General features: G+C 29.5%; 4 protein-coding genes across 6 annotated transcripts; 2 read left to right on the forward strand and 2 right to left on the reverse strand.

The window, feature by feature from the left end:
* Positions 1-2781: 2781 nt before the first annotated feature.
* LOC113386018 (sarcosine dehydrogenase, mitochondrial-like) lies at positions 2782-14710 on the forward strand. The gene is made up of 16 exons (XM_026623830.1): positions 2782-2893; positions 4740-4993; positions 5228-5440; positions 6264-6387; positions 7471-7673; positions 8715-8898; positions 9398-9488; positions 9568-9742; positions 9920-10141; positions 10217-10359; positions 10712-10817; positions 10905-11053; positions 11167-11261; positions 12369-12545; positions 12754-12920; positions 14421-14710. Exons 1-16 carry the CDS (start codon positions 2782-2784, stop codon positions 14703-14705), a joined length of 2700 nt encoding a protein of 899 aa, XP_026479615.1. The 3' UTR covers positions 14706-14710.
* On the reverse strand, positions 5366-16564 carry LOC113384554 (peptidyl-prolyl cis-trans isomerase-like 3). 2 transcript variants are annotated; one of them, XM_026622290.1, is made up of 5 exons: positions 16463-16564; positions 15751-15987; positions 15565-15683; positions 15348-15480; positions 5366-5420 (listed from the first exon to the last, which is right to left on the reverse strand). In XM_026622290.1, exons 1-4 carry the CDS (start codon positions 16463-16465, stop codon positions 15354-15356), a joined length of 486 nt encoding a protein of 161 aa, XP_026478075.1. In that variant the 5' UTR covers positions 16466-16564; the 3' UTR covers positions 5366-5420; positions 15348-15353. The 2 variants fall into 2 exon arrangements, with proteins under 2 accessions (XP_026478075.1, XP_026478074.1); XM_026622289.1 differs by lacking the exon at positions 5366-5420 and having other exon boundaries at positions 15284-15480.
* A 144-nt stretch (positions 16565-16708) lies between these two features.
* On the forward strand, positions 16709-17962 carry LOC113384553 (surfeit locus protein 6 homolog). The gene is made up of 3 exons (XM_026622288.1): positions 16709-16893; positions 16963-17349; positions 17529-17962. Exons 1-3 carry the CDS (start codon positions 16773-16775, stop codon positions 17909-17911), a joined length of 891 nt encoding a protein of 296 aa, XP_026478073.1. The 5' UTR covers positions 16709-16772; the 3' UTR covers positions 17912-17962.
* A 73-nt stretch (positions 17963-18035) lies between these two features.
* Positions 18036-20435, reverse strand: LOC113384552 (AP-3 complex subunit mu-1-like). Of its 2 annotated transcripts, XM_026622287.1 has the most exons (9): positions 20389-20435; positions 20060-20168; positions 19908-19995; positions 19261-19586; positions 19031-19190; positions 18851-18964; positions 18541-18727; positions 18309-18460; positions 18036-18221 (listed from the first exon to the last, which is right to left on the reverse strand). In XM_026622287.1, the coding sequence occupies exons 2-9, from the start codon at positions 20092-20094 to the stop codon at positions 18036-18038; spliced, it is 1248 nt and encodes a 415-aa protein (XP_026478072.1). In that variant the 5' UTR covers positions 20095-20168; positions 20389-20435. The 2 variants fall into 2 exon arrangements, with proteins under 2 accessions (XP_026478072.1, XP_026478071.1); XM_026622286.1 differs by lacking the exon at positions 20389-20435 and having other exon boundaries at positions 20060-20229.
* Between the last annotated feature and the right edge of the window lie 432 nt (positions 20436-20867).

Genomic DNA, 20867 nt, shown 5'->3' on the forward strand with positions numbered 1-20867 from the left:
AGTAACTGCTGATGAAGAAATTTAATAATATTTGATACGTTTTTATTGGGAGAAATTTAAAGGACGAATATAATTAATGTTTGATTCTGAGTGTTCACACAGCGGACAACTGCAATATCACCTACTTGTGTAATTTCATTAGGAATATCCAGTAATATTGTTGGCGCAAGAAACTGCATAGGAGTGGCATTATGAACAGTATCTGAACATGAATGATAGACATTAGACAGCTACACCACCTGCTCTTGAGTTTGATCGTTTGTCTTGAGTAACGCAGTAATAGTTCTGAATATCAATTCGTTCTTCATTATTAATCCAAGTTTCCGAAAATAACAAAAACGTACAACGTTGTAGCACTTTATCTTGCAGATCAGGCAAATGAGCTCGTAAACTTTGGCAGTTAAAGGAAAACAATGAAATGTCGTTCAAACTTATTATCTCACTCAATTTTTCTTCTTGTGTTATTAATCTACAAGTTGAAAGTCTTTGGAATTCAGTTTTTAAGTCCATTAATCCTGCTGGCCGTTTTCTTCTATGATAAAATTTTTTGTCGTTGTTTTAGAAATGATGAACAATCCATTAATGCTGGTAACTCGTGATAATGCAACATATAGAAGCTGCTGATTATGTGTTTTATTGTATTCATATACAATTTTATCAAAAGTACCACCTTGTGATTTGTGTATTGTGAGTGCACAAGCAGACACTAAAGGAAAATGATTTCTTTTGACAAATATGATTTTATTTCTATTCATTGGAATAGATGAAGATCTCCTGAGAATCGGCACAACTGTCCTACTGATATTAAGAGTTTGAATATGATGTGCAGCTTTCTTTCTAATTTTGTTACCTATCTTACCAGGAAATTCAAACCATAAACGTAGAAGTTCATCATTATCGCCACGTTCTATGTACACTAATTTTCCTACACAACCATTAGCTAAGCCATCACTTACATCAATATTAGTTGTTATTATGTAAAATTTATTCAGTACTAAAATTATTTCATACGGCAAACCCCCGGTATCAATAACCGATTTTTGTGAAACTGCTGACGAATGTATGATTGTTGATCTGTCGCATGGCAACCTACATAAATATCCGTGGCAGTAGATATTATTTTGTCTTCAACGAGATTCAGTATAAATTTATTATATTCCATGACACATTTATTCTCTAAGAAAAGTCTTATTCCATGAGGACATTACATAAAAAACGTGATTCAATTAATGCAAGTTCATATAGGGTTTAGCGCTCGACTTACGCATGACATGACGGGAGTGGATACTCGCGACATCAGCGCTTACGGCGTCGTAGTGTTCAACTTCACGTTGGCGTTTTCGTTGCATTTGTACGGATTTACACCCGTGTAGCCTAAAGAAATTTTTACACCCATATCGCGCCTAAAGAAGTTTTACTTCAAAATAATATAATTTATTAAAATAAATAAAATTATGAAAGAGAGGAAATCATATAAAATATAATAAAAATAATGATAATAATAAATAAATGAATTGTATAACGAAATATTAAAATGGTATCTAGAAATTAAAACAATGGATTTAAAATAAAAACAAAATTATTTATCTTGAACCATGTAAAAAATTATCTTTTTTATTTAAAATCATAACTGCGTGAATTTACCGATAACTAAGCTATAATTGCGTGAATTTTAATGATAACTTCCGCGAAAATAACAAGCGGATTAGTATTTGTCAGTAACAATCAGGAAGAATATTGGGTGAGTATTTTCGTTTTAAAAAAAAAGAGCTTTAAGTATTAACATGACTCATTGTTAAATGTGAAAATTTTTATTATTTATTAGTCATACATAAAATTGTTCATTAAAAAGTAGGTTTAATGGGATATATTTGTTATACAGTCCGGTATCAATATATGATCCATTAATTTGAAATGCTAATTACATCAAATTATTTCAGTGATTTATTTAAAAATGCATGGTACTTTTCGAGTATTTAAGAAAAAAAATTAAGATTATTTTTTTACGCACACGTTACCTATTTGTGTATATAAGTAATAGTTATATTTTAAATAGTTATGAATACTTTGCCTTATCTCTTCTCCAATCTGTTCAGTATTGCGATTAACACATTTAAAACTAATAAAAACTAGTAATTTATATAAACGATCTAGATTTAATATCTAGGTTCACCAACCTCTTACAGCAACATTTGTTTTACGTATACGTGAATTGCAAAAAAATATTTATAGATTGTCAAAAAACTAAGCGACGCAAGACTACAATCTGCGGCTATGAGGTTATCTTCCAATTGGTAACAGTCCCGTTGAATAAAAATACTCTCGGGGGGAGGTAAAGAATGATATTTATAAAATTCGTTGAAACAATATTCAAATATTTCATAATTCTATCGCATTTTATACGGTTGATATCAACCATTGACTATTCGTTATTATTGACTCTGATATCGTTTATCAACATACAACGGCGAAAGGTCGATGCATCTTCTATGTTCGGGGTCAACATTTAATTTCTTACACTAATCGCTGAAATGCATAACTAAGAACCAGTAAAAAGCAGTAAATGATGACAATGATATGGATTAATGAATACAAATATTTATTCATATGTCCGTCGGTCGTTTTCGAAACCATTACGATTAGTTGAAGAAAGTGCGGTTTGAAGTGCGCCCTTCTAAGTGCAACGTTATTAAAAAACAATTGTTATAAATAAGATTTTTATTTCATATCAATTAGCCTGTGTTATTTATGCGGTACAATTAGATCTCACAATTTAGCAAAATGTTTACGAATAAAAATATAGTTAAATATTGTAGTAAATGGAAAGACTTTAAACAGTTATATAGTTCAAAAAGTGTAAACTTACCTGAATCTGCAGAAGTAGTGATAATCGGTAAGTTTATCCATAATTTTATTCAACATGTATTCCTCGATGATCATAAGTTTTTCCTGGTATCCAATTTGCACTAAAATTCGCTATTCAAAAGCTCAAATAAAGTGATTCGGTAGAGAGATCTTTTGGTCTAGAGGCATGAATTTCATGCGATATTTGATATGCTGTAAAGAAAAAGGCAAACAATTTTCAATATATTTTTTGCAATTTATTATTAAATACTGTCTTGAGAATATAAAATATACACAAAAATCAAAAATATTCATATAGTTTCAATTAGAGAAGGTCATAAAGTCGGGAATCTCAAAAACTTAGCATCTGACCATACCCATGATTTTAGCTCTTCAAATAGTCCGAATATATATATATATATATACATATTGATAATTATTCTAGAATAATGTATCTGTTCAATCAACTACGAAAAAGTTAAAATAATTGTTATTCACAAACGCAGCTGTATGAAGAAAAAAAACTTTTGATTGCAATTTTCTTGATATTCTCGAAATTTTAAAAATAGTGAAAATCTGTATTTGTGTAGGATCGTAGTTCATGTTGAAGATAAATATATAAAGAAGATTCTGTAAAAAGTTCAAGTAAATCGCTCCAGTAGAAATAGAGAAAACGTAGGTGTTGTAACGAAAAAGATAGTTTAGAGAAAAGCGCGTGTATTGTTTCGCGTAAGAAGTTTTTTCCATAAAAGTGGAAAAGATATTTAGCAAGAAATAATATTAATTTTATTTTAAATACCCAAATCGATTTTAAATAATTAAAAATAGTTTATTTATTTAGTAATAAAATTTAACTTAAATGTCCTTTTTTACGAAAAAATATAAACCATCTTTATAGATTTATCTTTAGTATGAACTACAATATTAAAAAATATTGATGTAAAAACGTATGAAATAACTATGTACAAACAATTGTACAAATTGTTAACGCATAAATTTAAAATTAAATGAAGTAAAATAAATGGAGTAACATTGAACGATCTTGATTTTGAAAATCTGAAGGAATAACATCAAGAATATTTTGTGTGACTATATTATTTCAAATCTCTAGATTTAACAATGCTAAAAAATTGACCGTGAATTTTTTATTGATGTGTCTAATCAGGTCAGAATTCAATACAATTTCATTTGAATTGAAAACATTATACTTTATATTATTGTTTAACATGAAACTATTATTAAACCGATAAATTATTACACTTTTATGGTTAAAATTCACTTATTTCTTTTTGCATTCTATTGAATTTGTAATAGATACTTTCATAAACTTATTTAAACATAGACATACTTTTTTTTAATATTTTAGTGATAGGACAAAAAGAACTTGTAGTAATTAGTGTTTTGACTTGAAGAAAAATGCATGTACTTTCCATTATGTAAATTATCGACTTAATCAATAAGAATTGAGATTTAGCATTAGATTAGGAACCTTTAAAGTTGACAAAATTTTCAACTATTCTTTTTTAAATAAAGTATACATTCTCCATTAATTCTAAGCACTGCTATTTCTAATTGATATCTAGTTGATCAAACAAACTTATATCAATAATTGTATCAATTAAATTTAATAATATGTAATTGGTCTACTTTTTGTTACAAAAAAAAGATTTTAGTTGAGTATGAACGTTAACGGTGATTAATCACAACCCATTCAAATCGATTGGAAAATAATCCATTCTGTTCCCAAATAAAACGACTATACATTGAAATTAATTTTTACACTTATTCTTAAAGATAATTTTTTTTTGACTATTATACAGCTACCACAATGTGTAATAATATTTCATGATTAAAATATATATACACAAATTTTTTAAGTTTAATTAATATTTCAGGTGGTGGATCCGCCGGGTGCAATACTTTATACGAACTTACAAAAAGAGGTGTAAATGCCCTTCTTTTGGAAAGATCTCAGTTAACTAGTGGCACTACTTGGCACACAGCTGGTCTGGTATGGAGACTTCGGCCAAACGACACCGAAATCCAAATTTTGGCGGACACCAGGCACCGTTTGATGAGTCTAGAAGAGGAAACTGGTCTTAATTCAGGATGGATTAATAACGGAGGAATATTCATCGCACATTCTAAGGTTTTGAGTGACTTCAAGTAATAAATTATATCGAAGCCTTTTGAAATTAATAAAATACAATACATAGTGCTATAAATAATTGAATTGAATTGAATTTCTTATTATAAAACTTGCTCTCAGTAATTGATACTGTAATAAATAATATACTGTCATTTATTAAATACGAATCAAAATGAAGCTAAATCTTTTTTAAATTTGTAAATGGCAAAGTACTTTTTAAATCTTTCCTTGTAGGAACGTTTGGATGAATACCGTCGTTTATCAACAATTGGACGATGCATGAATGTAGAAAGCGAAATTTTGGACCCATCTGAGACCCAAAAGTTATTCCCATTATTAGATCCTGAAAGTTTTTATGGAGCTCTCTATAGTCCTGGAGACGGAGTGGTCGATCCCGCCATGATGTGTGCAGCTTTGACCAGAGCGGCTGGACATAAAGGAGGAAAAGTAAATTATACATATGAATTTTTAATAAATTATTGGTATTCATATGAATATATACATATGTATATCTACATATATATAAAAATAAGTCGGGTTTTCCTTCCTGACGATATAACTCCAGAACGCACAAACAGATTTCGACAATTTTGTATTCGTTGAAAAGGTCTCGGGCTCCGCAACGTTTATAGCTAAGAATGGTGCATTAGTGGTGGCATCGTGCCTTAATGCAAATTGCTGGTACTTCACGCACCGTAATTAAAAATTGTATATATATATATATATATATATATAGTTAATTTGTATGGGTAAAAAAAGTCAAAACATGATTTTCGGATACTGGGTATCAAAATAAGATACTTTGCTACAGAAATCATAACTCTAAAATGAATTCTGAAGTCGCATGCATTGATCCAAAATAAGGGTTAAAATTGGAAAAAGTCCATTTCGGCCGATTTAGACTACCCCAATTGCTTCCAAATGTATGGCCGATCCACCTATGCCCCTGGTTCAACCCCTAGGTACCACCCTGAAAGGTTTTTCAAAATTCAACCCTTATTTTTGGACCAATGCACTGGACATCAGAATTCACTTTAGAGGTATGGTTTCATCAGCAAAGTATTTTATTATGGTCTCAAAAATCTGAAAATTAAGTAACTAAGTGACCTTAAAATCGACCCACCCTAATTATATATATAACATCTATAGAAGTGTAAGAATAATCAAAAACTTTACATTGTAACACCTTTCTCCATCTATTTATTCCAAGTATACTTGTAAGAAAATATTTTTTACTTATTGATTAATTTACTCGAATACTTATTTTCAGTTTATTGAAAATTGTGCCATTACTAAAATTTTGGTGGGCGAAACACTATTGGGTGAAAAAGAAGTTGTAGGCATTGAAACTGAGCATGGAACTATAAAAACTAATTGCGTCATTAACGCTGCAGGTAAGTTGATAAATAAATTTATACAAAAATTATACTAACTATTTGAAACAGCGTTCTATAATCTTCAGCCAGACATGAAAAATACGAAAAAAATATATATAAGAAGTTGAAAATCACTAATTACTAGGCACCTGTGGTCTTTACTACATTAAAGAAAGAGTATCTCTTATGTACCTAGAAAGAGTATTATTTACAAATTCACATATGAACTTTTTTTTTAATTACAATCTGTGATACTTAGAACATTCAGTAATTGTTTTGACTCACATCAACCAAAATTGTAAATATTATTTTGTGATTGTTACGAAAACAAATCACAGGAATATTTTTTTGTTATTTTATTTATCAAATACGCCATTGACGTTAATGAGATACATTAATAACAAAAAGTCTTTTGTAATAGATAACATTATTTCTTAATTTTGTGCATGATTTTATTTTTGTGGATGTTATCAGTACGAATATGAGCAATGTAAATAAACAATCTGTTTACTCAAATACTTTGCGCAATCAAAATAAATCAAAGACGTTTGTTGATGTTTTGCAATATCTACATTTTATCTTAACACCTTTTGTTTTTTCAATATTCATAAATATTGATATAATTATGTAGATTGCTGGGGTAAATCTATATTTCGTATATAATTTGACAATCTGTATTTGAATTTAAGACTGCAGATTTTTTTTATATTTTTTTTAATATTTTCGTTATATTCAATTTCAATTTAGAAATAAATTTCAGCAATGCTCTGTGTAAAAGCTTTTTTACTGGTACTGGCAATCAGTATAAAAACTAAATACCGTTTTTGCAAAGCTAGGCTAGGCTAGTCCTGTCTTCACCGAATAGTAATCAGAACATCTTTCCATTAATAGGAATCAAATGTTTTTTGAATCATTGAAATCGGTTGATCCGTACGCCCGAAATCGTGCACGAAAAATTGTATCCAAACATACATACACACTCACACTCACCAAAATGTTCAGAAACCTTTGAAAGATATGCAAAAAAATTTATTTTCGATTTTATTGCGATTACTATATCTTACCCTAGGAAAAGTTAAATATATTGCCGTATGTTTTTAGGAGTATGGAGTGGACATCTATTAGAAGATTTAGGTTTATCCTTGCCTCTGATTCCTATGAAGCACGCTTATATCGTTTCGGAACCTATGGGTGCGCAAGGATTACCAAATATAAGAGATCATGATGCGTCAGTTTACTTCCGGATTCAAGGAGAGAGCATTTGTATGGGAGGATATGAAACCGATCCTATACTTCTTGGAAAGGTAATATTCATATTATATATATATAATAATAATAATAATAATAATAATAATAATAATAATAATAATAATAATAATAATACATAATAATAGTAATGATAATCTCCAGTGTCTTCAAGTGCCTCGTTGACGAGTCATTCTCCGTACAGGTTGAATAGGATCGATGACATGCAGCAACCTTGTCCCCTAATTCACTGGGACTTTCACTTTTTCTCCCATGTACAGATTCTGGATCACCCTGCAATCTCTTCAATCGACCTTATTAGACTTCATAATTCTCATAAGCTTACTCCATTTCGCTCTGTCAAAAGCTTTCTGCCAATCTATAAAACAAAACATATGTCCTCGTTAACACCGGGACATCTATCCGCACTATCCTCAATATTCTAACAGCGTCCCTGATGCCTCATTCTTATTTGAAACCAAACTGATTTTCGCTTATGTGCTGCTCGATCTTATTATCTAATCATTTCGTAAGGATTTTGTCCAGAGCTTTTCATACGTTTTTTATTGTGTTTTCAGAACCTTTCAACTGATCTTCGCTCATGTGCTGCTCGATCTTATTATCTAAACGTCTCGTAAGGATTTTATCGAGAATCTTTCTTGTGTGCGAAGTCAAACTGATCGTCCTGTGGCCGCTGCACTTTTTTGCTTTGTGCTTTTTCTGAAAATTTTCATCATGACACCCAAAAGGTCCTTTGGTCATCGTCCGTTCGGTATATTTAGTTCCACAATTTGGTCAGTTTCCTTAATCCGTTGTTGCCCAGCTCTTTCAGCAAGTCCGCCGGTATGTCCTCATCTTCAGTTACTTTCTTTCTTCTGATATCATTTATTGCTCACTCTCGACTTCGCTTTTCAATATGCTTATATATATATATATATATATATATATATATATATATATATGTATACAATCATAAACTCAAACTATCAAAAATAATCTATCACCAATTTAGGTGATATGCAGAGCGTATGCTCGCAATTAACCTTGTTCGATAACTACATAGGCTACATTTTCTTTGATTGCTACTTACTTTCTTTCAGGTGCCACCAGACTTTTCATTTGGATTATACGAACTGGATTGGTCTGTTTTTGAAGCACACACTTCTTGGGCCGGCAAGATTTGCCCCGCTTTCGACCAAGCTGGGATAAAGTCAACAGTTTGTGGACCAGAATCTTTCACACCGGATCATAAACCCATTATGGGGCCCGATCCTAGATTACATGGTAAGTTTAACTTAATATCACATCTTTATGTTTATACTATGTTCAGCTATAATCATATAATGGCTGTTTTTGAAACAAGTCCCAAATAATTTTGCATTCAACAAATTTAGCATGAAAAAAACATGAATTTGCACCTTCCACTGATAAGTGTTTCAGAAAAAGCCGGTATATCTCGTCAAGAACTTCGTTTGATGCGTCAGAACATTTTAACAAAAAATTTAAGTTGTTTATTAAATTTATTTTCAAACCTTAGTGTGTGTAGATTAATTTTGGCTTATATATCCATGTATCTTATTGCTGTGTTAGTGATAAGCTTTGATATCAAACTTATAAAAACTTATTAAATTTTGTTAATGAAAAATATAAATATTATTTAGATTGTGTAAATTATAAATATTTTACATTCAAATTTATAAAAGGTATGAAAAATATCTTATAAAAATTGTTTAAGATCCGAATTCTATGAATGTAAAAAATAATAATATTTTACTTTTGATAGGTTTATTTCATAACTGTGGATATAATTCCGCCGGCATGATGTTGGGAGCAGGCTGCGCCAAACAAATGGCGAAATGGATAATAAATGGAAGGTATATTATCAACTTACAACAAATAAATTATGCTGTATAAAAAAAAACTTTTATAGAATGCATATTTCTTCTTTTTAAGGCCAGATTTCGACATGTTTGCTTACGACATACGACGATTTTCACCCAAACAGATGAATGATACGAAATGGGCCACTGAGAAAAGTCACGAAAGCTATGTGAAAAATTACAGCATAGTTTTCCCACATGACGAATCTTTAGCTGGGCGTAATTTACATCTAGACCCACTACATGATGTACGTATCAAATACAATATCTTTGTAATATACACATTAATATTTAAATTAAATTATTGCACATATTTTTATTTATATAAGTACCATTATATGTATATATATATATATATATATATATATATAATGTTTACCATTTCAAAATGCATTTGTATATTTATTTTAAAATATTTATCTCAGGAAATGTTGGCATATCACGCAGTTATGGAAGAGAGACATGGTTGGGAACGTCCAGGTTACTTTCTAGAAGACAAAGTCAAATCACCAGATGCTAAAACAGCAGCACCTGTGACAACATATGACTGGTATGGCAGTTACGGCCACCAAAAATCACCAGACCAGAGATATGTAGAGAAATTAAAAGGAGAATATCGGTTTGGATTTCCCGAATGCCATGATATCGTAAGTCTTTGACAAATATTTTTTATGAAACTTGAATTCTATTTACTTATATCAATATTTTGATTATGTTAATAGATTGCTTCCGAAGCAATGGCGTGTCGAAAGCAGGCAGCTTTGTTCAATATGAGCTATTTTTGCAAACTATATTTAACAGGACCTGATGCCCAGCAAGCCAGTGACTACATATTTACTGCAAACACAAACAAACCTACAAACAAGTCAGTGTTGCTAATTATTAAAATTATTTAAGGCGAAAGATTTCTTTACACTTGCTATAGTTTTACATATAAATTAAATAAAAAGTATTAAACATTTAGAATTATCATTATAAGTTATCTCGATAACGATATTATTCAACCAATCACAATCAATCAATTATTTTTATTTTTTAATTTGCAAATTTATCGCATAATATTTATTTTTCAAATAACTATCAGATAACTTTTTAGGAGTTAAGTAACTGCATCTAGCTTTTAGTTTCAGTTCTTTTCCTTGTCCAAATGTTTGGACATTTTTTGTATATTCATAGAAGATATAAATTTTATGAAATATGTAATCCTACAATTTCAGAACGGTATACACATGTGCATTAAATCAGAATGGTGGCGTAGAAGCAGATGTAACTATATCGGCCATAGATCCTGGAGTCGGAAATATCACAGATCCAATATTCAAGGTAAGAAATAGAACAAAATAAAAGGGTTGGCTTGTTTAATTTACCCAAGAAACTAATAAACTTCATGTTCAACCAATTTCCAACCAGGGTCGAGGATTCTATATAGTTGCTGGAGGCGCATCGGCTTATCACACTTATGTTCACATAAAGTCAATTCTAAGAGAAAAAAATTTCAAGTGCCACATTAGAGATGTCACTGATCAAATGGGAGTTTTATCGATACAAGGGCCTAATAGGTATATAATTTAACAAAATTAATAACTTAATCATATTTTGGATATCAGAATAGCTCAATAACCTTAAATCATAACTTAAGAACCATAAATAACTGTACATTAAAATATTATAGCCGTGAAATACTAAAACAGATGACAAATGCAAACCTGAGTGATGAGGCGCTTCCACCAAATTCAACAACCATGCTCACGATTAAGGATGGATTATGTAAGTTTTAAAAATCAAAGATCACAATTGATCTCTTAACTGTGATTGATTTAAAATTATTGCATAATTAACCGCTATTAATCTCAAAACATCTCAAAATTAACCGCTATTAATCTCAAAATATCACATTATATGCAAATCTAAAACTATTATTATTATATATGCAATTATTATTACATACTAGATGACCCGACAGACATTGTCATGTACTTATTTTTAGAATTCAGAAGTTCCAATTTTTTTTTAATAACCTATACTGATATTTACCAATTAGGTAAAAATTATTATGATTTTTTTCACTACAGTCTATACCGAAATGTATATACATCCACACATATGGATCTTAAATGTACAACTACTTTAAATAAAATTATGAGTATTTGCTTTTTTGAAAAACATTATAAAACATTGTTTCTTATAATTAGTTCTTTTATCAATATCCGACGTTATTTTGAAAAAAAAAATGAATTACACCTCTGAGAGGGATGTCATCCGCCCGGGAAATGGCAAAGGAGTCTAAATTATTTTCACTTTTGAACTTGAGAATAAGAATCAAAGAATAAGAATCAAAATTTCATACGAATTGGAGCACAGTAAAAAAAATTCAGACCCAAAACGCTCCATTAACTTGATTAAATATTCCGTATCAGATGGCAAAAATATGAAATTACTAACGTTTGTATGTGAAAAAGAAGAGAGCTGTTTTAGGGTTTTCCCGGCAATTATTCGATTTTTTCTCGTCGTAAGTTTTTCTCGTCCTTGGATTTCAACGAACATTTTAAAAAAAGAATTGCCCAAATTAGTCCAGGCGTTGATGAGGTATGCGCTTACCAACACATTTTGCGATTCATTTTTATATTCTAGATTTAGTATTTAATATATAATTATTCAGAATAAATGCTTTTGTTGAATTATTAAATTCTGTCTTTCAAGAACCCATTATGAATACAATACACTCGAGATATTGACCTTTTTATAGGACTTTTAATATCGTTTTTGTGCACAATAAATATTTGAAAAACCGTCCAAACACTTTAAAATTGAATTTCAAAGATCTACTGATCTACTGAATCATCCAATATTATTATTATGAATGTTCATTTTTAGCTAAATCTTATGTATGTCGTGCACTTCGTGTAAGTTTTGTGGGAGAGCTAGGCTATGAATTGCATATGCGGAATGAAGACTGCGTGCCAATTTTTCGAGCTTTGATGGATGTTGGAAAATCTAAGGGACTTAGAAATGCCGGTTACAGAGCCTTATACTCATTAAGTAGTGAAAAGGGTAAATATATAAGATATATTATTCTATTGAATTTAGACATTTCCACAACTCATAGCAGTTGTAATATTATTCAGGTACACGTACCTCTAAACATAAGAATATATTTATAATTGCTTAAGTGCAGAATGAACGACAACTAACCAGCAGCCAATATTTAATCATCCGTTCATCCACTACTATTTATTCATACTTTTTGGTCTGTTATTAGGGTACCATTTATGGCATTCCGACCTGCGGCCTGATGATACGCCAATAGAAGCAGGATTGGCATTTACATGCCGAAAGACTGGAGACTACATAGGTAAAGCAGCTATTGACGAACAACGCAAAAATGGCATCAGGCGAAAATTGGCTTTTTTCACTATGGATGCTCAAGTTAGTAAATTGTCTCAAAAATGCACAAACTTCAAAAATTTACAAAATAATTATGTAAAACTTCTAATCAAAATTTTACAAAATGGGCTAATTAACATACTTTTTGAACCATGTTTAGTTGAGGATGGGTTTTTAACCCCTTTCGGTTTTTAACCCCTCATACACCGAAGAATAAAAAAATAAGTATATCAGAAAGGAATAAGTAATAATTTTATATATAAAAGTAAGATTACCTTGTGGAGTCCAACCTTACAGCTACTGGTGGTTGGAAAATAACTATTTGATCGCAATGAGAATTGACGAACTGCTTATTTATATATAAATAACACAACACTGTACAGAAACTGACTCGACTTATTACACAATAGAAACTGAAACTGAAACGAAATTGTGAGAAAAGACTTAAAAAAAAAGGAATCGCCATAGAATAAGCCCTAGTAGACAATTTAATAATAAATGAAACTAGTGCTGTATGGCATCGTGCCTTAAGGCAAATTTCTGGAACTTTCCGCACCAAAAATTATTTTTTGATTAAATAAAGATTAAAATTTGTTTCAAACTTTGAAGAAATTAGATTTTTGAAAAATTTTAAATTTTTGAAAACAAAGACTTTTTTGGCAAAAAGACTTTAAAGAAAATTCTATTTTTATTTTGAAATATTTTGGAAATTTTGAACTTTTTATCAAAGCAATCGTTCTGCTTTATCTGCATAGAGACGAAATATGGAAGCGCGTAAGCGCCACGTCGCCGTCTAATGAACAAACAATGTCACGGAACTCAAAGAAATGTTAACAAAATTGATACATATTATTAAATAAATAAATATCTGATAATTTGATGAGCATATGTCTAATGATCATTTTTGACCGTCAATGGCATTTTTAGATCTATCTAGTCTAGATCTCCGAAGCCGCTAGACCTGCCTTCCTAAAAATTCGATCAGTTTTTCATCTTGTCAATACAAGTAAAATGTTTTTTCAATTATTAAAATCGGACGCTCCGTTTATTTAAAAACTTAGTTACCGTTTTTGGTACTTTTTGCCCTCGTTTTTTTCGGAACGACTAGACCTGCTTTTGCCAAAAACTAATCAGCACGTCTCCTTATCAATACGAATCGAATGTTCTTCTAATTATTCAAATTGGTTGATCGGTGTTCCCGAAATCGTCGACGAAAATTTGTATCCGCACGCACACATACATCCATTTTTTCTAAGGTATGCCAAAATTTTCAGAAACCTTTGAAACGTTAAATTATAAAAATATTCATTTTCGATTTTTGTGCGAATACTATAACTTACCCAACGGGTAGTTAATAAGAAAATAGTGTAGTTACTCGAATAATTACCAATCAATTGATTGATTGACAAATTTTGCAAATTCTTACTATTTAAAGCGAGTACTTACAAAGTTTTATTGATTGGATTTTGATTTTTTGAAATCGGTTCAGATATTTGCTTAGGCAAGTTAAACAATCAATTTACAATATATTAATAATTTTAGGTGCCAATATGGGGCTTAGAAGGCGTTTGGCGAAACGGTGAAATCGTGGGTCATCTTCGACGCGGCGAGTATGGTTACACGTTACGCAAACCAATTGGCCAAGCTTACATTTCTCGTCCTGATGGAGGCGTTATTGATGCAGATTTTCTCAAAACTGGAAAATATCAAATAGAGGTAATGGGAAAACTATATGATGCTAATTGTCATTTAAGAAGCCCGTTCGATCCAAAAGGTAAAAGGGTCAATGGCGATTACAGTGATCAACATAATGTTGAAGAAATTTAAACAAAGGTGACGTAATGAGAACAAATTATAATTATCAGCAATGGATAGCTTTAAGTTACTTATAAAATTATTATTCTTAATTCTTTACTTTCGAGTTTGATGATATTTGGAGTTACAAAATTCAATAGCATTTTTAAAGGTAACATAATTTAAAAAGACTACTAATAATTTATTATATTATTATTAATTAATAGTTTACCAATTAATATTTTATCTATTTCTCAGTCCAGTTTTTAATGCTTCTTTCATTAAAATGATAAGTTTGAAGCTTTCTTTAATAAGAAATTTATTAAATTAAATTCAAACAAATTTAAATTTTATATCCTGTTAGAGAACACTGTCAAGATATTACTAGTTCATAAATATTCATATGTTAAGTTATATGAGGTAAGAAAATGCAATCACAAATTATATTTAAGTTAAGCTAAATAACTATTTTTGTACTTATATTAAGTGCTTAAGTATTAAGTGTATTTTAGATGTATATATACAGTTGGCCACTTCACATTTATTACGAGCTTATGATTTTTATTAATAAAAAAGTTTCTTTAATAATATATTTCTTCTTATAAAATTACTTACCATTAAAAAATTCTTATGAAATAGTATAATATGCAAATTATTATTTTATATGATAATTACCAAAATCTATTTTGCTAAAGGATTTGCGTGTATTGTTATACTTGAAATTCTAACTTCTGTTGTTGGTTTATAGTTTTTGGGATTGACAGGAATTTTTTCTAATTCATCTAAAGTATCAAAACCGTCTATCACTCTGAAAAAATATAAAACCAATATAGTTTAATAAAATTTTATGGTTGTATATAATATTACACACAAGTAATTTGGGGAAACTTACTTAGCAAAAACTGTATATTTTAAATCTAAGCTGGGTTGCTCAGAATAAGTTATGAAAAACTGGCTACTGTTAGTATTTGGTCCATTATTCGCCATTGATATCATGCCTCTCTCATTATGCTAAAAATAAAATATGTTTATTCATGAGTTAGAAGAGAATATTATGTAAAACAATCTTTTTTCTAACCTTCAGATTTTCTTTAAATTCATCTTTGAATTTTTTATTCCAAATGCTGGTACCGCCTTTACCAGTACCAGTAGGATCACCGGTTTGTACTATGAAACCTTTTATATTTCGATGAAATAAACAACCATTGTAATAATCACTAGCACATAATGCTAAAAAGTTTTCAGCAGCTAACGGACAATCTTCACAAAACACTTCTACTTTCATATCACCAACATCTGTATGAATTGTCACTGACTAAAAAAAAATTGAAAAGGGTACTTGTTTAACACTTGTCTATTCATATAGATAAGAGTAATAAGAAAAAATAGTTGTTTTATAAATATTGCAAGTTAAATTAAAGTTGCAATTTACTGAAGAAGCACAGCAGATATGGATAATAGATAATGAAAAAGATATTCAATGTAAAAAATCAGCAATCAAACAGTTCTGAATATTCATGTTAGAAATCGCATAAAAGTGGATTGCAGTTATGTTTCTGTCTGTTGTAATAAAATTTAAAGGTGACAGTTGAACTGTTTTTTTTATTACATTCACATTTAATTTTATAACATTTTGATGAACTACATACAGAAAATATAATTTTATATTAAATTTAATTTATATACAAAAATGTTGCTATTAAATATATCAGATGAAGCTAAAGTTATTGTAAGTAATATTATTACATTATATTATATTTAAGTAATGATTTATATTTAAAATAACTCACCATTTTAGGATATAAAATTATCTGTTGGTTTATAATATCTCAGTTGTATAACTAAACAAAACCGTCGAAATATATTAAATGATAGTGTAAAATATCTTTATGTTGAAGACAAAAATTTTAAAATGTAAGGTTAATTTTTATCTCAAATGTCAAAAGAAAATTTTTCTTTTGCGCGTTGTGGCTAAACTGCACGTGGTAACAATGTGACATAAACGCACGTTTTCTTTAAGGTGGAAATATATTAAATTTAAGGTTAAGTTTAGCATTTATATTTTATTAATAAAGTAAACTTTATTTAAATTTCTAAATTATGCAACTCAAAATGAATAAAACTAATTTTAATATAAATAAAATTAAACAAATTTTGCTTGATGAGAACTCATTTATCACAAATGTATTTTCTAAAGTTGATCTTCCAAGTCAAAACAGAGGTATGTAAAGAGACCACCATTTATAAGAGGTAATACAATTAAATAATTAATATAACCATGTTTATTTAGATGATGATGAAATTCCCGCTGAATCAAAAGTCGGAAAAAATAAACTTTTAAAAGCCACATCTTCAAAAGGACTTAAAGCATCTCGAGCAAAAAGTTTGGAGGAGCTGCAAGCACGTTTAGAAAGTTTGAAAAAAAAGAAAACATTCACATATAAAGATAAATTATCCAAAAAGGCGTTACGAACACATATAAAGAAAAAAATTAAAAAAGGAGAAAGATTGAACACTAAAACAGTAAAGGTACCTAAAGCAGGAGAAAGTGAAGTTAAATCAGAAGAAAATGATGACACTGAGAAGAATATTAAGCCATCGAAACCTGTATTCAATAGTCAAGGCAAAATGGTCTTTTCAAAATTTGACTTTTCGGATGCAAATAATAAGAAATTCAGTAAGTATTTAAAAACAACACTAATTTTAACTGAGTAAAATTGTCTTCAAATTGTAATACTGTTCATACAGTAATAATGTTCATTCATACTTCTATGACCAGTTTTTGTCATAAATTAAGAATTATTTATGAAATTTTACTATATTTGTGTATTTCTAATTTGACTGTGATCATTTTAGAAAAGAAAGCTGACAATGACCCGCAGAAGATACTTGAAAAATTAAATAAAAATAAAGAAAAACTAGAAGAATTGAAGTCTCAGGGAGATGTTGAAAAAGCGCAAGAATTAAAAGAAAAATTAGCCTGGAAAGCTGCATTAGCTAAAGCAGATGGACAAAAAGTAAGGGACGACCCTGACTTATTGAAAAAATCAGTTAAAAAACAAGAACAAATTAAAAGATCCAGTGCCAAAAAATGGCAAGCTAGGAAAGAAGGAGTTAAAAAGGCGCAGGAAGAGAGACAGAAGAAACGAGAAGCAAATATAAATAAAAGAAAAGATGATAAGAAAAATAAAAAGTTAAAAAAGGCAGTTAAAAGAGGCAGAGTAATACCAGGTTTTTAATTCTTAGATATTTGTGTAATTAGGTTTAAATAAAATTCTTATAAAAATCATCATGAGCTCACACTGAATATATTTGTATATATATATATATATATATATATATATATATATATGGATTTTTATTTCACATTCTTATTTGAAATTTGCCACCTTTTGTTACATATTTGACCCCTTTAAATGGTTTATACTTTTCCCCATACATGTCCAACCTATTAACTTTAAGACCAGATACAGCGAGCTGACTAATAGTAAAATGAACATTTATGGAAGGATTTGATTCCACTGTACTGGCACCACTTGTAACTGATACCTATAACGAATTTTTATGGTAATCAATGTAGTTACTAAAATGTAAATTCAAATTGTTTAATAAAATATAAATTAAAATTTAGCTTACTGATCCTCTGATATTTGGTAGTTTTGTTACATCAATACGACCAACTTCCCAATGTAATATTTTAGTTACAGGGTCAAATGAGTATTTTCCTTGATTTGCTACCAATGAGCAATTCAAAACGTATTTTGGTAAACAAACTTCTAAACGTACACCTAAATTCGGAATTTAGAATGTTTTAGGTAAAAAAGAAAAAATTCAATTACTGATGTCAAAATTGGATAAGAAAATTTACCTTCCACAGTTCTACCTAACGTTTGCTTTGGACCAACTGTAATATCTAAACGACCTTGCTCATTGGGTTTAAAGGTGAGGTGGTGTCTTACATATATTGGAATAGCTACAACACTTTGCATGCCTATATGATATGATAATAATCTAAAGTTACCATCTGGTGGAATGAATGACAAAATTCTTTCACTCTGAAAAAAATTAAGTATACTTAAATAAGACATTATACCAAAAATATTATTTGTTTTACTAATGCATAGAATGTTTATCTAATTCTTGAAAGTGAAATAAGATTGTATCCAAAATAAACAAACCTCCCATCTCTTGAATCTAACACAAGGATGGAATGACACATCATCAAACAATCTTGGATTCATGAATGAAAGTGTTAAATCTGGCATACCGCTCAGCTTAATGCAACAATCGATCTATAAATATGTAACATAGTATAAAAACAAAGAATTTATTTATTTATATAAGCATAACTTTCATACATATCCTTGAATTTCTGCAAATACTGTAGCACCCGATTTATCAATTATAGCATCAACTTCCTCTACAACATCAAAATATGCCTCATTATTGGTATATTTAACACCTGTTCGTCGCCAGGGAACATTTGAAAGCTGACCACTTGGAAGTGTGCCGCTAACACTTGAATAAAAATTATTTTATGCCAACTTGGTCAAGATCAATCAATCTTTTCGTATAACAAGGTACTTACTTTGATTTCCCAGTAACCGTATTTGCAATTGTTCGTAATATGTTTGGAGGTTTTATAAGTTCTTTTAATATGTTACTTTCTGTTGCTAATGGAAAGCCATTGTCTAACATTTCATCAAGCAATTCATAAACAACAACATAGTTTTCTTTTATTATGGTCTCTGTGCATTCAGAAAAATAATCCACAAATGTATCAATTACTCTGTGTAAAAACTCTATTACAAATAAAGGCGCCACTTCTTGTTTGCAAGCTGCTACGAGGCTTATTCCATCACGTTGAACAGATACTAAATAATGATGTGGTGTGGGAATAACAGGCGGTACATCCTACAGTGATTAATTTATCATTAATATTTAATTACTCTTTGTTTGAATACAAATCAAAATTAGATTGAATAAAATCTTCAGTTTTCACATTTAGCCTTTTTAATTTAAATGTATTTTTTTATCTATCGTGTTTGATATTGAAAAGCTATGAACATAAAATATACCTCTAACATATAAATGTTGAATGTTGAAACATTTAAACATTTTTTTTATAAAGCTGATGATATTGAACTAATGTACAAAGCATTGCTACGATAATAGAAAAAGGTTTACTATTATTGAATGATCATTTATATAAATAATTTTTATTCATTGACATACGTTTGGAGTTGCCCTTTGTGCATCAAGAAAATAATCGCAAACTGAACGTGAAACAACACTTCTCCAATGTTTCTCCAGGAAGACATCACTAAAATTTTGGCACAATTAAATAACTTTTAGACACAAATAAAAATATCAGAATTAAAAATTACCCAGAGTTATTTATTATAAACAAGCTATGTATCATTATATCACAAAGTACAAACACAGTTAAGTGTTTTTCTGTGAAGATGTTTATGATATTTTTCTTTTATTGTTATGCTGAAATATTTGTTAATGATAATTTATCATATTAATTTAAATAAAAATAATAATGTTTGGCATGACATGTTTCAACCACGTTTGCTAAAACTTTCATTTGACAGCTAAAAATGATAGCTGGTGACAGTTGTCACCTGTCATTGTCAAGAATCAATAAATAATGAATTAGAAACAAAAGTCAAAACGTAGTCATAGTCCAATATATTAATATATTTTATACTTTCATGTCGTGGCTATTATATTTATTAGAAAATTGTGTACTTTTACTAACTTTTATAGGGAACGGGCAAGCTCATAAAAATGTCAGTGAAAACGCCATGACTTCTCGGGGTGGCGAAAAAGTGCAAACAAGGATTCCAAACAAGATGGCGTTTGACAGGTTTTATTTCGTATTTTGACAGGTTTTATTCAAACTTATGTGCTTGTTAAAGATGGTTATTGCTTCTTATAATCGCAATTTTTATTTATTTTTAATAATAATGCGGCATATCTGAGTCACTAATCATGTGCGTATATTAAGTGAAGAAAGCGCATGAATAAGAAAGTGAATTTTGTTATAATTAACGTTAGAAGAAATAAATTGCTTTGTTGGATAGATTCATTGAGGTATGTACTCATAATTAAAATGTATTTGCTATTGACCACCATATTAAAACAAACATGTGTTGCTTAAAGGTATGATAAAATTTTCAGACAAGG

This window comes from Ctenocephalides felis, unplaced genomic scaffold (genome assembly GCF_003426905.1).
Source record: "Ctenocephalides felis isolate EL2017-DRISC unplaced genomic scaffold, ASM342690v1 CF-g0.4_SCAFFOLD_03571, whole genome shotgun sequence".
NCBI classification, from domain to species: Eukaryota; Metazoa; Arthropoda; class Insecta; order Siphonaptera; family Pulicidae; genus Ctenocephalides; species Ctenocephalides felis.

Excerpts from the sequence above, each read along its gene's own strand:
- LOC113384553 (XM_026622288.1), top strand. The coding sequence starts at position 16,773 with ATGCAACTCAAAATGAATAAAACTAATTTTAATATAAATAAAATTAAA. Across the intron at positions 16,894-16,962 it reads TCTTCCAAGTCAAAACAGAG|ATGATGATGAAATTCCCGCT; the intron begins GTATGTAAAGAG and ends ATGTTTATTTAG. Across the intron at positions 17,350-17,528 it reads TGCAAATAATAAGAAATTCA|AAAAGAAAGCTGACAATGAC; the intron begins GTAAGTATTTAA and ends TGATCATTTTAG.
- LOC113384554 (XM_026622290.1), bottom strand. Across the intron at positions 15,684-15,750 it reads AATTTAAAGAAAATCTGAAG|CATAATGAGAGAGGCATGAT; the intron begins GTTAGAAAAAAG and ends TTTTATTTTTAG. Across the intron at positions 15,481-15,564 it reads AAATATACAGTTTTTGCTAA|AGTGATAGACGGTTTTGATA; the intron begins GTAAGTTTCCCC and ends ATATTTTTTCAG.
- LOC113386018 (XM_026623830.1), top strand. The coding sequence starts at position 2,782 with ATGTTTACGAATAAAAATATAGTTAAATATTGTAGTAAATGGAAAGAC. Across the intron at positions 5,441-6,263 it reads CTGGACATAAAGGAGGAAAA|TTTATTGAAAATTGTGCCAT; the intron begins GTAAATTATACA and ends ACTTATTTTCAG. Across the intron at positions 9,743-9,919 it reads ATCTAGACCCACTACATGAT|GAAATGTTGGCATATCACGC; the intron begins GTACGTATCAAA and ends TATTTATCTCAG.
- LOC113384552 (XM_026622287.1), bottom strand. The coding sequence starts at position 20,094 with ATGATACATAGCTTGTTTATAATAAATAACTCTGG. Across the intron at positions 19,996-20,059 it reads TTTATAATAAATAACTCTGG|TGATGTCTTCCTGGAGAAAC; the intron begins GTAATTTTTAAT and ends CCAAAATTTTAG. Across the intron at positions 18,965-19,030 it reads TTGCAGAAATTCAAGGATAT|ATCGATTGTTGCATTAAGCT; the intron begins GTATGAAAGTTA and ends ACATATTTATAG.